The 13,408-nt window shown below is 42.3% G+C and overlaps 1 protein-coding gene across 1 annotated transcript in view; it reads right to left on the bottom strand.

Moving 5' to 3' along the window:
* MYO3B (myosin IIIB) overlaps positions 1-13,408 on the bottom strand; it is a 443,683-nt gene that overhangs the window by 381,689 nt on the left and 48,586 nt on the right. The window contains exon 7 of the mRNA XM_019656795.1: positions 9,166-9,311. Coding sequence (XP_019512340.1) covers positions 9,166-9,311 — 146 coding nt within the window. The remainder of the gene's footprint in view (positions 1-9,165; positions 9,312-13,408) is intronic.

The raw sequence follows: 13,408 nt of genomic DNA, 5'->3' as shown, positions 1-13,408 counted from the left end.
AATCCTTCCTGGGTTATGACCCATCACTACCCCCGTTATCCAGCCTACGTTTCTCCATCTTGGCCACAAAGGTATCACAACAAATTTTACCTACGGGCAAAATTCCAAATATATTAAGTCTAAAACAGTCCCCATTTACACCAGCATTGCAATAATACCAAACAAGGACATTAGTCTGACATGGCTTATTTTTAGGGGACCTGTGCTAATTCCTAGTGATCACAGCTTTTTCTTCTAAGAATTCATATTCTATTCAGGGAGGAAAAAAAAAAAAGAATCGTAGTAATTAGCCCAGGATGAAAGTTAAGCTCACCAGGCAGTAGTTTGCAGATTCCGCCTTCTTCCCTTTATTGAAGAATTGAAGCACATTCTCCCTTTCCCACTCCTCTAATACTGTTCCTGTTCTCCAGAATTCCTCCAAGATCACTGACAGTGGGTCAGCAGTCTCACCTGTATATTCTCTCAGTACCTGGGGTATCACTTCTCCCAGTGAAGAAACCTGAACTCACCTGGAACAGCTAAGTGATCTCCTTACAATCCCCTCACCTGGCTTGGGTTTCTGTCTCCTTTTGCCAATGTTTCTAGCCTTTCCAAGCTGGAATACAAAGAAATCATCCTCCTTGGTGGAGCAAATGGGAGCAAATGGGACACAATCTTGAGTCAGTGCCCTCTGTCTAGAACTCCTACTATTGTCCTTTCACCTGGGGACAAGTATTTTCCAAAACCTGTTGTGCCTACCAAGGGGTGTGAAGGGACCCTGCAGAGGGTGGCAGCCAAGCCCCCATCATCCACCCACCTCAAAGCCACCACAAAGGTGGGACTGATAGGAAAGATAAAGCATTGCAGCCTCAGTTCTCTTCAGAGGATGACAGCATCACCACTCACTGTAGACATAAGGGGAGTGGGGACTAAGGCCAGCTCTGCTTCCCAATGGGAAGTTCCTGTCATCACATCCTTGGGTGTATATGGGGGCAGGGAGAGGCGTGTCCTCATCTCTTAGGAGTGTGTGTTAACAAAGAAGTTGTGACAATGGATATATAAAGCAGAGTCTTTCAGATAGGCACAGTGGATGTGGTAAGGATTTATTGAGAATTCAGTCTTCATTCTCAATTTCCCAAACAATCATCAATCAGTCAATTAGCTAAACTTTCAAATGATTGATCTCATGTGTGGCTCTTCTGAATGGAAGCTACAAGGGAAAGCAAATTCCTTACACTATAAATATACCCTTGAGATTTGTTCTTTGGTAGCACCAAGCAAAAATTGAATGCTTACTATGTGTTTTTCTGAACACTTTAAATTCATTAACTGCTCACAACCACTCTCTGGGGATGATACTCTTCATATCTCCATTTTACAGAGGAAGGAACTGAGGTGCAGAGCCTTTATTCAAACCTACGTAGACCAACTGTAGAACACTGTGGTAGACTGACTGCAAAAATGGCCCGATTTTCTACCTTTTCCTATATCTATGCTTGGAGCCCTGTCCCCAATGTGAGAACAGTCCTGCTAGCCTGCTGGAGGGTGAGAAACCACATAGAGCAGAGTCAAGACCATCCCAGACCAGCCCCCAGCCAATCACCAGCTAACCATAGATACATGGGTTAGCCCAGCCAAGATCCACAGAACCACAATAAGAACCCACAGACTCATGAGAAATAATAAATGATTGTTCTTTTAAGCAACTACGTTTAGGGGTGGTTTGTTACATACCAATACATACCTGATATGAACACCAATGTTTGACCACCACACCATTCTTTCTTTCTGCTAACATTGGCTTCATCTGACTCTAGGATTCTCCAGCAATGGACAGCTTCAGCTGTGAAGAGCCTCCAGCCAAAATACCACCTTATCTCTCTTCATCCTTGTGTTGTCCCTTCCTGCCACTATGCCAATCCACGAAGGCAGTTTATAACTATTCCTCACTGTTATTCCCTCGTTTTCTCTAGAGTCAAGAGGAAACTAGGGTGCCTCAAACCCCTTGGTACTATTTTGAGCTCGGTTTCCTTGCCTACCCTCTTTGCCCATCTCTCCATCATTTAGGAGCTAAGTGGGAATTAGCCAAAGTGAGTGGTGCTGAAATAATGAAATCAGGGTAATGAGGGAGAAAGTGCGGATAGTTCTGCGAGTCAACACCACTCATTCTCTGGCTTTTCCTTTCTCTCAGGGTGGGCTTCTTACTCAACACGGATGGGGTCCCTGAAGTAGTCCCTGAAGGCATACTCCTGCGTTGCCACCTGATCCCCAAACAAAACCTTGAAAAGTTAAACTTTCCCTGCCTGCCAGGATTCAGGGGGTCAGCAAGCTACACCTCCACAGGAACTAACAGCCCCAGCTGCTCAACTCAAATTAAAAAAGAGTTTAGAAACATGTTCCACAGAGTGGGAACCTTCAGGGGCATTTCTGCCAGCTGCCTCCAGCTACTGTGTTCCCAAAGAAATGGAGAGGATACCCCAAGGGGATGAGGGGTTACCACTGAGGCATCCTGAGAAACAGGAACCACAATCCATTAAAGTGGGACTAGAAATCTCCCCCCCCCCCTCCAAATAAGAAGACTCATAAAAGACTACTGTTTTTCTATTGGAGTATTTCAAAACTTTTGTTTTCTTTTGCTGTTAGTCACTCACTATATGCTAAATGATGCTAATTCTTTAGCTCTTATTGCTTTATGAGTGAAGCTGGGATTTTGAAGGTTCGTTGCTCAAAAGGCCAATAGCTAAGTGACCTGGGTTGGTGAAGAGAAAACAAAATTCCCCAAGGCAACTCCAGTCTAACTGTGCCATTAAACATCCCCCTTACTCATTACACCGCAACAACAATAGTTTAGTTTTAATTTCTTTCCCTTATATTTCACCACCCTAAGGGAAAATGTCCTGTGACAATTCTGTAATAGTGAGACAATTACTGGTGACTCAGGGCTCCCTGCTGCCTCTGCATCTTCTGGCAGCTGAGGAGCAGGCTTCCCACATAGGAACAATTTGGTTTGTGAATTAGGCAAGGCAGAATAAGATGAATCTTTACCTTTAAAAAAATGATGGAAATTAGATGAAAATTCAGCCCAAGGATTCCGTTTCAGAACAAGAGTCAATCGTAGGCATCGAGTCCCTGAGGAAACCTTTTCAATAGACTCACGATGTTTCCAGGGACGATTTACCCTTTCTGAGCGCCACCACCCACTTCATCCAGGTAGCCCAAGAGCATCCATTTAGATTCCCCCTCCTTGCTCCTCTTTTATGCTGTCCAACTTCTGCCAGCTTCACCTTTGCTAATGAATGGGGAAAGAGACCGTAACACCATGTTCTCCTGGAGAGAAAAAATACCCTATCTTATCTGTCTTGTAACTCGAGCATCCAAGCCCAGCCTGATTTAGAGTGAACAAAGTTAGGGATGTCCTAGGTCAGAGGGCACGGCCACTCGCACATTCCTAGCAGACTATGTTTCAAGGCACTTCGGTAAATGGGTAGTTTAGAGTGTGGAAAGCATTTTCCCCCCTATAGGTATAAAGTTTTAGAAATAGGCTAATTCCTCAGACTCAAACATACAATTCTGATTGGCCACAGGAGGCTAACAACACACTCAAACTGAGAACTTCGGCGTTATACAGCCTCCTCCTAAATAGCTATTTAAAATAGTTTCCATGAGAAAAAGTCATTCTAACTCAGTATGCCAGAAACAGATTTCCATTTTCCCCAGAACCAAAGGGAGTTTTTCCTACTGAAATAATACAAGGAAGGCAAAGGGGGAGGAGATGCTGGCTTTACCCAAAATAGCCCTGATGTGGCAAATGCAAGGTTTGCCAGGAGAATGGGATGAGACAAAAACTTGTGGGTACCAATAATGATAACGAAATACCTCGCTGCTTTTACGTAACACATGCTCGGCAATTCTTTAGTTCAAACACTTTTCTTAAGTGTTCTAAATTAGGAACTAAAAGGCAGTTGCGTGAAGGGGACTCGGGAGAAGGGAGGGATTTCTGGTTTGGGGGTCATAAGCTAATAAGTGAAGGACTGCCTGCGTTTACCTATGATAACACTCTTGATTTCTATTCTTCAGTTCCTTGACTGACATAATCATTGACGCTAATAAAATTCTAACCCTCAGGTTTACAGTGTCAGTTTAAAATCGGAAGCAGGGAAAAGGATGCTGATTATAAGATTCTTAAAGGCCAGGGTGTCTTATTCACTTCTATATACTCCAGTCCCCTTGGGACTCAATTCATAACTCATTGATAAATAAATATAATTTAAGGGAAGGCTTTGATTTTTTTCAATGTCCTTGCAAAATGTGTGGGTTTCAGAGTCACACTTCTCAGATTCAAATCACTTTTGCTCTGTAGGTGCACAACCAGGGGCTTCCTCCCTGGGCTTCCCGCTTTCTCCTCTAGAAATGAGCACCTGCCTCCAAAGGTCACTGTGGGCATTGCATGCATTTATATTTGTGAAACACATAGCAATATACCTGCCTGCCACAGAACTAGCATGCAATAAATATAAGTCATTGTGTTTGCATCGTCATTTAGTTAATGGTCCTATTTTGTACCCAAAATAGTTTTTCAGAGATTTTGGTAAACATGAAAGTTGGTTGGTATAGTGGGTTGAATTGTGGGCCCGAAAAGATACATCAGCTTAGAACCTGAGAATGTGACTTCATTTGGAATCAGGGTCTTTTGCAGATGTAATTAAGACAAGGATTTGAGATGAGATCATCCTGGGTTAGGACGGGCCCTAAATCCAACAACAAGTATCCTTATTAGACAAGACAGAAAAGAAGAAGACACAGAGACACATAGAAGAAAGCCTCATGAAAATGTAGGCAGGGGTTGGAATTATGCTGTGACAAACCAAGGAACAGCAGAAGCCACCAGAACCTGGAAGGGGCAAGGAAGAATTTTTCCTCTAGAGGTTTCAGAGACAGCATGGCACTGCCAACATCTTGCTTTTGGATTTCTGGCCTCTAGAACTGTGAGAAAATATACTTCTGCTATTTTAAGCCACCAAATTTGTGGTAAATTGTGGCAGCCCCAGGAAACCAAAATAGTAGGGTACAGTTTGGAACAACCTAAATTTGGTGAGGAAAAAAAAGCCCAAATGTGAACTGATAATTATTACAAGGTCTCCTTTTCTCAAATCATATACTGCAGGGAACCTTCTTTTTAGGAAGGGAAAATCACTGATTTCTGGGACTTGAATGTTTAGGCCATTCTGTCCCATCCACTTCCAGTCAAGGACATTTCTGCTGGGAATCTTGAAAACATTCTGCATTTTTCCACAGGAATGAAGTGGAAGCACTCAGCGTATAGTTAAGACACTGAAGAGAGTTAGCCAGTATCTGGCCCCAAATGAATGGGCAGGAAACACAGCTCTCAGCCCTTGTCCAATAAACATACCTATACTGGTCCCCACTGCCTTCCAGACCCCAATCTGTGGAGGTCAATAAGGTCAGTAGCCAAAGACTCCAAGTTAAGAAAAGATACTTTGTTGCCAAGAGACCAACATAATTGTCTATTTCTCCTAACTCTTGCCACTACATCTATGAAACAGATCTCCTTTCATGTGAAAAATGTGTCGAGGTCATCTGTAAGATCCTTCTAAGACTTGGGAATTTTAATGGAGTTCTTAGGAGCGAGTCATGAGATCAAGATCTTGTCGAACCCACTGACGCCCAGAGAAATGATTTTCACTCTTATTCCTCTAACTCCTGGAGAAAAACAGCAGCAGGCACAGCAGCGACTGTCAGAGAGGGGTGACTTTTTTGGAGCAAAGGCATTACAAAGATGACACACACTGACAAGTTCAGTAAATAGTGGATGCTCTGCCAATCAGCAGATAATTTCTGTGTGTTTGCAATGCAGGAAAGATTGCAAGTCACACAGTATTTCAAAGACAGGTCACGATTGCATTATGTGTCATCTTCTAATGGTGAAGGTCGACAGAAAGGAGAAGGTAGGCAGAGGCAGCGAGAGGAAGGGCCAGGAGACCCCGTGTGCAGACAAATCAACCATATCCAGGCACGTCTCGCTTCATACTTCCTGACAGTGCCCAGGGAACCTGTGTAATTACTTGCTTTGTTGACATCTGAGGCTCTCACCTCACATGTAACCAGAACTTCATTAAGTCGTAAGTCCTTTGTAACTTGTGAAAGTCACTTCTTCCCTGACTCAGTAATGGTTTTCTTTGCTTCCCTTACTTGGTAATGTATTCAATTGATTTCAAGTAAGGGAAGGGTTATAAGGAAGAGGTGAGTGAGGAAGGCCAGAGGAAGAAGCTACACACAGTATTCTGGATCCCAGAGTAGTCTGAAGCAGACGTCACTGGGTTTTTTTTTGGTTTTTTTTTGTTTGTTTTTGTTTTTTTTTATTTTTTTATTGGGGAATTGGAGGAGTGTTGGGGAATCAGGAAAGGGGACAGACAAGTTGCTGTCCTTTTGTTCTTCAGTCTAGTTGTGAAGGATGTCACTTCACTGGCCCATGTTGGTATTATCATTGCGCTCTTCCCGGCTGAGGCAGTCAGTTGCTGGCCATTGGACAGGTGCTCACGGCAGCTCATGGCATGGCAGCTCATGCTGGCTGCCAGCCACTCATGGTACCTTACAGCAGCCCGCTGCAACCCTAATGCAGCCTATGCCATCACCGGTGACTCACGGCAGCCCAGCTCCAGGTCGAGCTGTTGTTCACCTTCTTAGCTGTAGAGGGCACAGCATCACTGACCCATGTGGGATCTGAACCAGGGCCCTGCTACTCAGAGCTTGCACTCCTGAGCCAACTCTCAATCAACAAACCACTTGGTTGGCCCCAGACATCACTGTTTAATTGAAGAGAATTACAGAACAGCAAAAACACTCCTAACCAAACAGTGAAAAAATAAAAATTCTGAAGCCAAATAGATTCCAAGGATTTTTGTCATTATTCACCATGGGCTTTTCTCCATGAGGAATGAAAATGCTGACAGCAAATGAAAGAGAGATTGAGATCCCCATGAAACACAGGTAAATAATTTGAGTGTCTATTTAAAATATATAAATGTTTACTTTCTCCACTCTCCATCAAAGAGCTTTTCTGAGGAAAGGATACATTTTTAGCACTCAAATTAAGACAGTATAGATGCGTACATGTGCTTGGTCAATCCACAACCCTCATAAGAGTGCTGTGTGATTTTAATTGACAGGGTAATCTTCCAAGTATGTAAATTAGTGACTATAGAAAGCTGGGCAGTATATGCAAATATGCTACATTTTTTAAAAAACCTTCCTCCTTTCTGTCCAGGGATGTCAAGTTGGCTGTTAAGGTTGTGACAATGGCAAGCCTTGAGCACACGTAATTAGAGGATCTGCTAATCGATTATGGTTGACATTCCCTAGTTCAATCTGATCCATCACTTACACAGGAACCAAGAGATGGTAAAAGGCCAGGAGGTTACACTAGGAGGAGAGAGAGAAAGCTTCAACCAGGATAAGGATCATTTTCGCCACCAAGATTCTTTTCTAGCCATTGTCCTGTTCCTGGGGTTCACCCTTCCTGAGGCAGGCAGTGGGGGGCTTGGTTATATGTGTTTCAGATCTGGAAGCTTCTCCAAAGATGGAAGAAGTGATGGGAGTGAGAATATAGAGACTATCAAAGATCAGAGACTTGGCTGGGTACAGAAGCAAGCTAAGAGGGGTCACTGGAAATGAAGGGTCTATTTAAACATACACACACACACACACACACACACACACACACACACACACACACATGCACGCGCACACACACGCACCTTTCTAAACTGTCCCACATTTATCATCCTATGAAGTTTTTGAACAGTTGGTGTATACAAAAACTCATACTGAAAACAAAAGAACAAATATACCCAAGTAAATGACCTCTTATAAAAAGTACATATATCTTGCTAATCAGAAGCCATACCTTAGTTCTGGTATTTGGGAAACTATGTGGCCATAGTAAATAAATGGTGAAGAGTAAACCATTAAAAAAAAAAAAAGCGCACAAATCATCGCACTGTTTCTTATTTTCTGACATAGTGCTGTATACAATACTGCTTTGTGGTCCTGCATTTTACACTTTTTTGAACCTTCACCAGACAATTAATTTAAAAAGCCAGGCGCTTTGTTGGCTCTTCTAATCACCACGACCTGTTTTTGCACTTTGGAAAAGGCAAAAAGACCAACCCTGACGTGAGTGGGAATCATTTTTGGAATAATGGTGGCTGGTTGTTCACATCTGGATTAGGTATAAAAAGATAACATTATGATGATGAACGCCACAGAGCCTCATCTGCATATAAATAGAGCTAATCAGAAATGCAAATTGCAATCAGAATAAATTTTTAGAGGCTGCATAGCTCTGTGATTGTGCAGATGAGGGAAGGTTAACACTTGTACTGTCAAAGTGGTTAAATGGTGGCGTTGGCCCAGAGCCTTCCTTTGAAAGAGAAATGTGGAAGGTACAAATCTCTTAACCTGAAGACTGGCTCCGAAGGAGCTCCCTGATAGCTTCTCCAGCTGGCCAAATATCAGCCCAATTCTGATGAAAGACAAACAACCAAACCTCTTGTACAAACCCCTAATGAATACATACAATAGAAAATATACCGGCATTTAAAAACCCTCCAAACAGACCTCTTGCAGTAGTTTCCCATTGAGACAGAAATTAAGGGATGGAGAGACAGTCATATGACTGATGTATCATTTTTCTGATTTTTTTTTTAGTGCTGATCTGAATGGATACAAAAATATGGTACACAATTTTTTCATCCCCAAATTTTCCTGAATACTTAGAGAAAGATTCAAACTGAGAAAAAAAAACCCACATGTGATTATGTAATTAAAAACAAAACACAGTATTTAGACATATTGCTTAATACAAAATTGCATGTGTAGTCTTCTCGTGCAAAGCACCAAAAACGAACATTTCAAAAATTGGAGCACATACTAAAAATATGCAATTGTTACAACAAAGTCCTATTATTTCCTTGGGATATGTTATCTTTCAGAAACATCATCTTCCTCCTTCCTCCCCCCACCTAAAAGAAAAGAAACACTGTACGTTTTACAATCAGGCTTTCACAGATTTGGAAAGAAATTGTTTACGAAGTATTTATTATTATCCCTCTAAGGAGCCGCTTTCACAAAGAACTAACGAGCCAAGAGCGCCATCTTGTGTCCTACCTTGGGATCTTAAAGAGAGTTTTCACGGGATGCATGTCAAAGAGGGGAGGGTCTCCATCCCCCAGTTCAATAGCTGTAATCCCCAAGGACCAAACGTCACAGCGCGCGTCATAGGAAGAGTCATACTGCTGCTCACAAGCGATGACCTATCAGACAAAAGCAGGACACAATACATCAACATTACTGCCACCTTAGATGTCCTAAAAGGCCCTTGGCCGATTTTAGCCCCCTTCTCAGTTCCTTTGCCTATGCTGATATTGAATTCCAGTAATAATAAGATGTGTGTTTTTTTAGACCTTATTTGTGTGTGGTTGACTTACCATCTGATATGTTCATTAACTTTCAAAAACGTGTCAGTTCAGTTCATGCATTGAAAACCCTCTAGGTTCCAAGAACAGTGCAAGAGGAGGCACAAGAGTGAATACCTCCAGCTCCCACCCTGACAGCCTTTAAGCAAAGGCTTTGTCTGCATCCTTCACCACATCACCAGCTGCTGGATTCAACAGCGAGGAACAGTTGTTCTCGAAGATGCTTGTCTCCTGCACAAAATCCCCAGGGGTGTGTCCAATTGAGCAGAAAGATGTTGGAAGACGGACGTGGTTAACATAAAATGGAAACCACTCCCTTCCATTCCCATTTTCTAAGAACGTCTGCCCCTTCTCAACCCCCAACAACTGGTTTGTATTTCAGCAGGAGCTGCCACTTCAGTTACTGGCCCGTCTGGGCAAGGGCAGCAGAACCAGAAAATGCCCCTGGACTTGTCATTGGTTTGGGAACCATCTATCAACATTTGAGTCAGACAGAAAACGCTCCTTCACTCAGAGTCTGGTGGCTATTACAATGGGTTTGGAGAAGGCAGGGGCAAACTACAGGATGTGAAGGGACAGGTGACCCTACTTGAGCTGAAATCTGCCTCCATGACCAAGGATGATGGATGGCTATGGTCAGATAGGAAACACTGAGAGTCTGGTGATGTATTGGTCCAACAGCCTATGAGGTAGATAAGCAGTCTCGCTGGAGAACAAAGGGAAGCCGGAGTGATGGGTCTACCCACTCTCTCAGGCCATCAGAAGTCCTTTGGCTTTGGCTCTGAGTACAATGGGCCAACTGGGGAGCAAGCGGGTGACAGATCTGGCTTACATGTTAGCAGGAGCACTCTGGCTGCTGCACTGAGAATACATTAAAATGGGACATGAGTAGAAGAAGCAACACCAGTTTTAAATGGTACTGTAAGAATCCAAACTAGAGACAGTAAGAAATAATCGGGTGCTAATGGCATAATTTTAAAGGTAGAGCCAACCAGGTTTGCTGGCCAGGGCTTACAAGAAAGAGGAGTTGAGGAGGAATCCAGAGTTTTTGACCTGAGCAATTTCAGAATGGAATTTGTATTTAACGAGATGGAGAAGACAATAGGAGAAGCAGGTTGGGTTGAAAAGCAGGAGCTCCATTTGGGACATATTAAGTTTCAGATGACCATTTGAGAGATCATTTTAGCAGGGTAAGACTCATACTAAATTTCTCACTTAAAGAAGTATGACCTTGAGAATAAATGTGTGTCGTTTTAAGCCATTAAATGTATGATATTGTTATGGCAGTGACAGTGAACTAGTAAACCTGCTCTCTACCAAACCCAGTTAATTGGGCTCGCAAAGCCAGACACGTGTGGCTACCATCCCGCCTGAGGCCTGGTGCTCCTGGTCCCATAACCGCCCTCTACCCTTGTCTTCTGGTTTGTGAACTGAAGAATGTTTCTCCATGGACCCGCATCCTTGGCCTGATCCCAGCCCCATCCTCTGAATAAACTATCCTGCCATAGAATATCCTGTCATACTTTTAACACATTATTTTCAAACATGCATTCAAACCAAAGTTCAAATAATTGCAATTTCAGACACAGAGGCCATTTCATTGCCCCCGAAGGCCTCCCTTTCATCACCCCAATCAGGCAAGAAACTACACTATTTTTAAAGATCTCCAGAAAAGGCTATTCAACCCCTGCCCTTTCAGAAATGACATTTCCAAATGTGTGGGACAAACATTATTTTAGACCATCAGTCAGCAAATACATTCTTGTACATTCCTGTGAGGGAAAGAAATAAGACCTATGGCCAACTGAAACTTAAAATGAACCTATAATATTTAAATGACAGACTGTGACCATTATAAATGTCCTAAGACAATGTGTACTCACATGTCTGATAAAGGATATGGGCTCCAAATGCTTGGGATATTAGAAGGAGATGACTTTAGGCTAAGCAAGACAATGAAAAGTGTCTAGTGCCATAGTCCACCACTTCCAGGAAGAAATGCAAATCAACTTGTAGCCATTTTGGAAGGGACACAGAAGGCAATGCCAAGAACCTGTCCAAATGTGGGAATGGAGATATCCTAAGGTTTCTCAAGTGCTGTCATAAAATATTCAAAACATTTATTTGGTTTCAGCTTCTCTTTACAGACAGACACTATCTTCAGCTCAGTCTGATTAGTAAGAAAGCATCCTTTGGCCAAACTCTCTTCCCAAAACTCAGTTTGTGATATGACCAAAAAAAAAAAATTTCTTTAAGCTCAGCCTTCCAAAGAAGTTTATTGAAAATTTCACTAGTAAAATAATTCACAAATAATTATTGAGTACCCATGGGAGCCAGGCATAGTATTAGACCCCAAGGAGAGAAAGCCAAATGCACACTTCATTTAATCCTCATAATCATTATGTGAGGTAGATGCTATTATCACCTTTTGTAGGTGTGGAAACTGAGGCATAGCACAGTTAAGTAGCTTAACCAGAGCCCACTCTAGTCATTGTCAGGGCCAGAATGGAAAGACAAGTAAACAAATCATTACAATATGATAAGCACTCTAAATAATAAAGGTTATGTTCAAGGAACAGTTGCATTATCAGCTTCTGCATTCATATTTTGACCAAACTAACTAGGTTTTTGAGATTTTTGTCACCTAAACTCCCGGAGGGGGGGTTTCTCTTTCAGGATTGGTCCTTATCAGGAGTAAACATGTGTGATGGGATTTAAAGAAGCACTCTAAGAGGATGCATCCCAACCGAAGGTCAGCACATCCTGGAACTGGCTTTCCTATCAATTCAACACCAAAGTATGCAACTATTTCTTTAGGAGAAAAGGTGCTCTCATTCTCCTTAGCTCAGCATTCTCCTTGTCTCTAAGTAAAATAAAGCTGAGTCAAGAATGCTTTAGAGGGTCAACTGGTCTTTGGTTCCCTTGCCCCCAGGAGAAGGGGACCTCTTAAAGAACTCTCTGAATCAGTAGTTGTTATGATGCTCCACTAAGAGAAAGAGAGAGAGTGGCAATGGTAAGTACATGCACAGCCCTGGGACCAGGTTTCCCAGGTTCTGTGGGTCATAGTAAAGGGGTGGAGAAGGGTGGGTTGAGGTGGCATTGACACAATCCTAGGACCTCAAACACCCCTTCACCTCACCTCTACCACCCCACAGAGGAGCCATGACTGAAGCAAGTGTAGACTCTCCTTTACCTCGACTTTACCTTTACTTGCTTCAATCATAGGAGTATAAACGATATTGGTGGCAGTGGAATGAATGGAGACAATAAAATAAGTGTGAGAAAGAGTTCAAGAAAAGACTTGCAGGACTTGGAGAATAATTTAATATGGGAGGTTAGAGAAAGGGACACACCAAGGAAGACTGATATTTTGATCATGGGTGACCAGGAGAATGATGGTACCATTGACAAAAACAGGAAAGTCAGGAGAAGTCAGTTTGATAGGCAGTATAACAAGTTCAAATTGGGTCTGAGCTCTACCCCTAGCCAAGTACAGAAAAAAATCACTTGTACTCTCAGAACCTCACTTTTTTTTTCCACATGTAGATGCACTAAGAAAAGCAAAACTTCATTAAGACCAGAAGCAGAATATACTAAAGGGTAACAATAAAACACTGCCATGTTTTCAGTGATTACATGGGGTTTTATATTATAGTAAATGTATCTTACATTTCATAACTATAGATTTTAATCTTCTGTTGTTGGTTTCCAACACAACTAGCCAAAATTTGTAGTTTTAATTTACAGATATAAAGACCAGAAGCAGATACCAGGCTGTATATCAGGACTTAACAAATTGGGGTATTTATCTTAATCAAGTGTTGTGAATAGAAAACCTGCTACTGAATGTCAATTTTACAAAGTACCAATTCTCCCAAGTTGAATTTAAAGTCCACAACATGTAGGTGGTTGATATGAAGAGGAGGTACCTTCTC

Source organism: Hipposideros armiger, unplaced genomic scaffold (genome assembly GCF_001890085.2).
Source record: "Hipposideros armiger isolate ML-2016 unplaced genomic scaffold, ASM189008v1 scaffold_266, whole genome shotgun sequence".
Lineage (NCBI taxonomy): Eukaryota > Metazoa > Chordata > Mammalia > Chiroptera > Hipposideridae > Hipposideros > Hipposideros armiger.
This window is presented reverse-complemented; position numbering and strand designations above follow the sequence as displayed.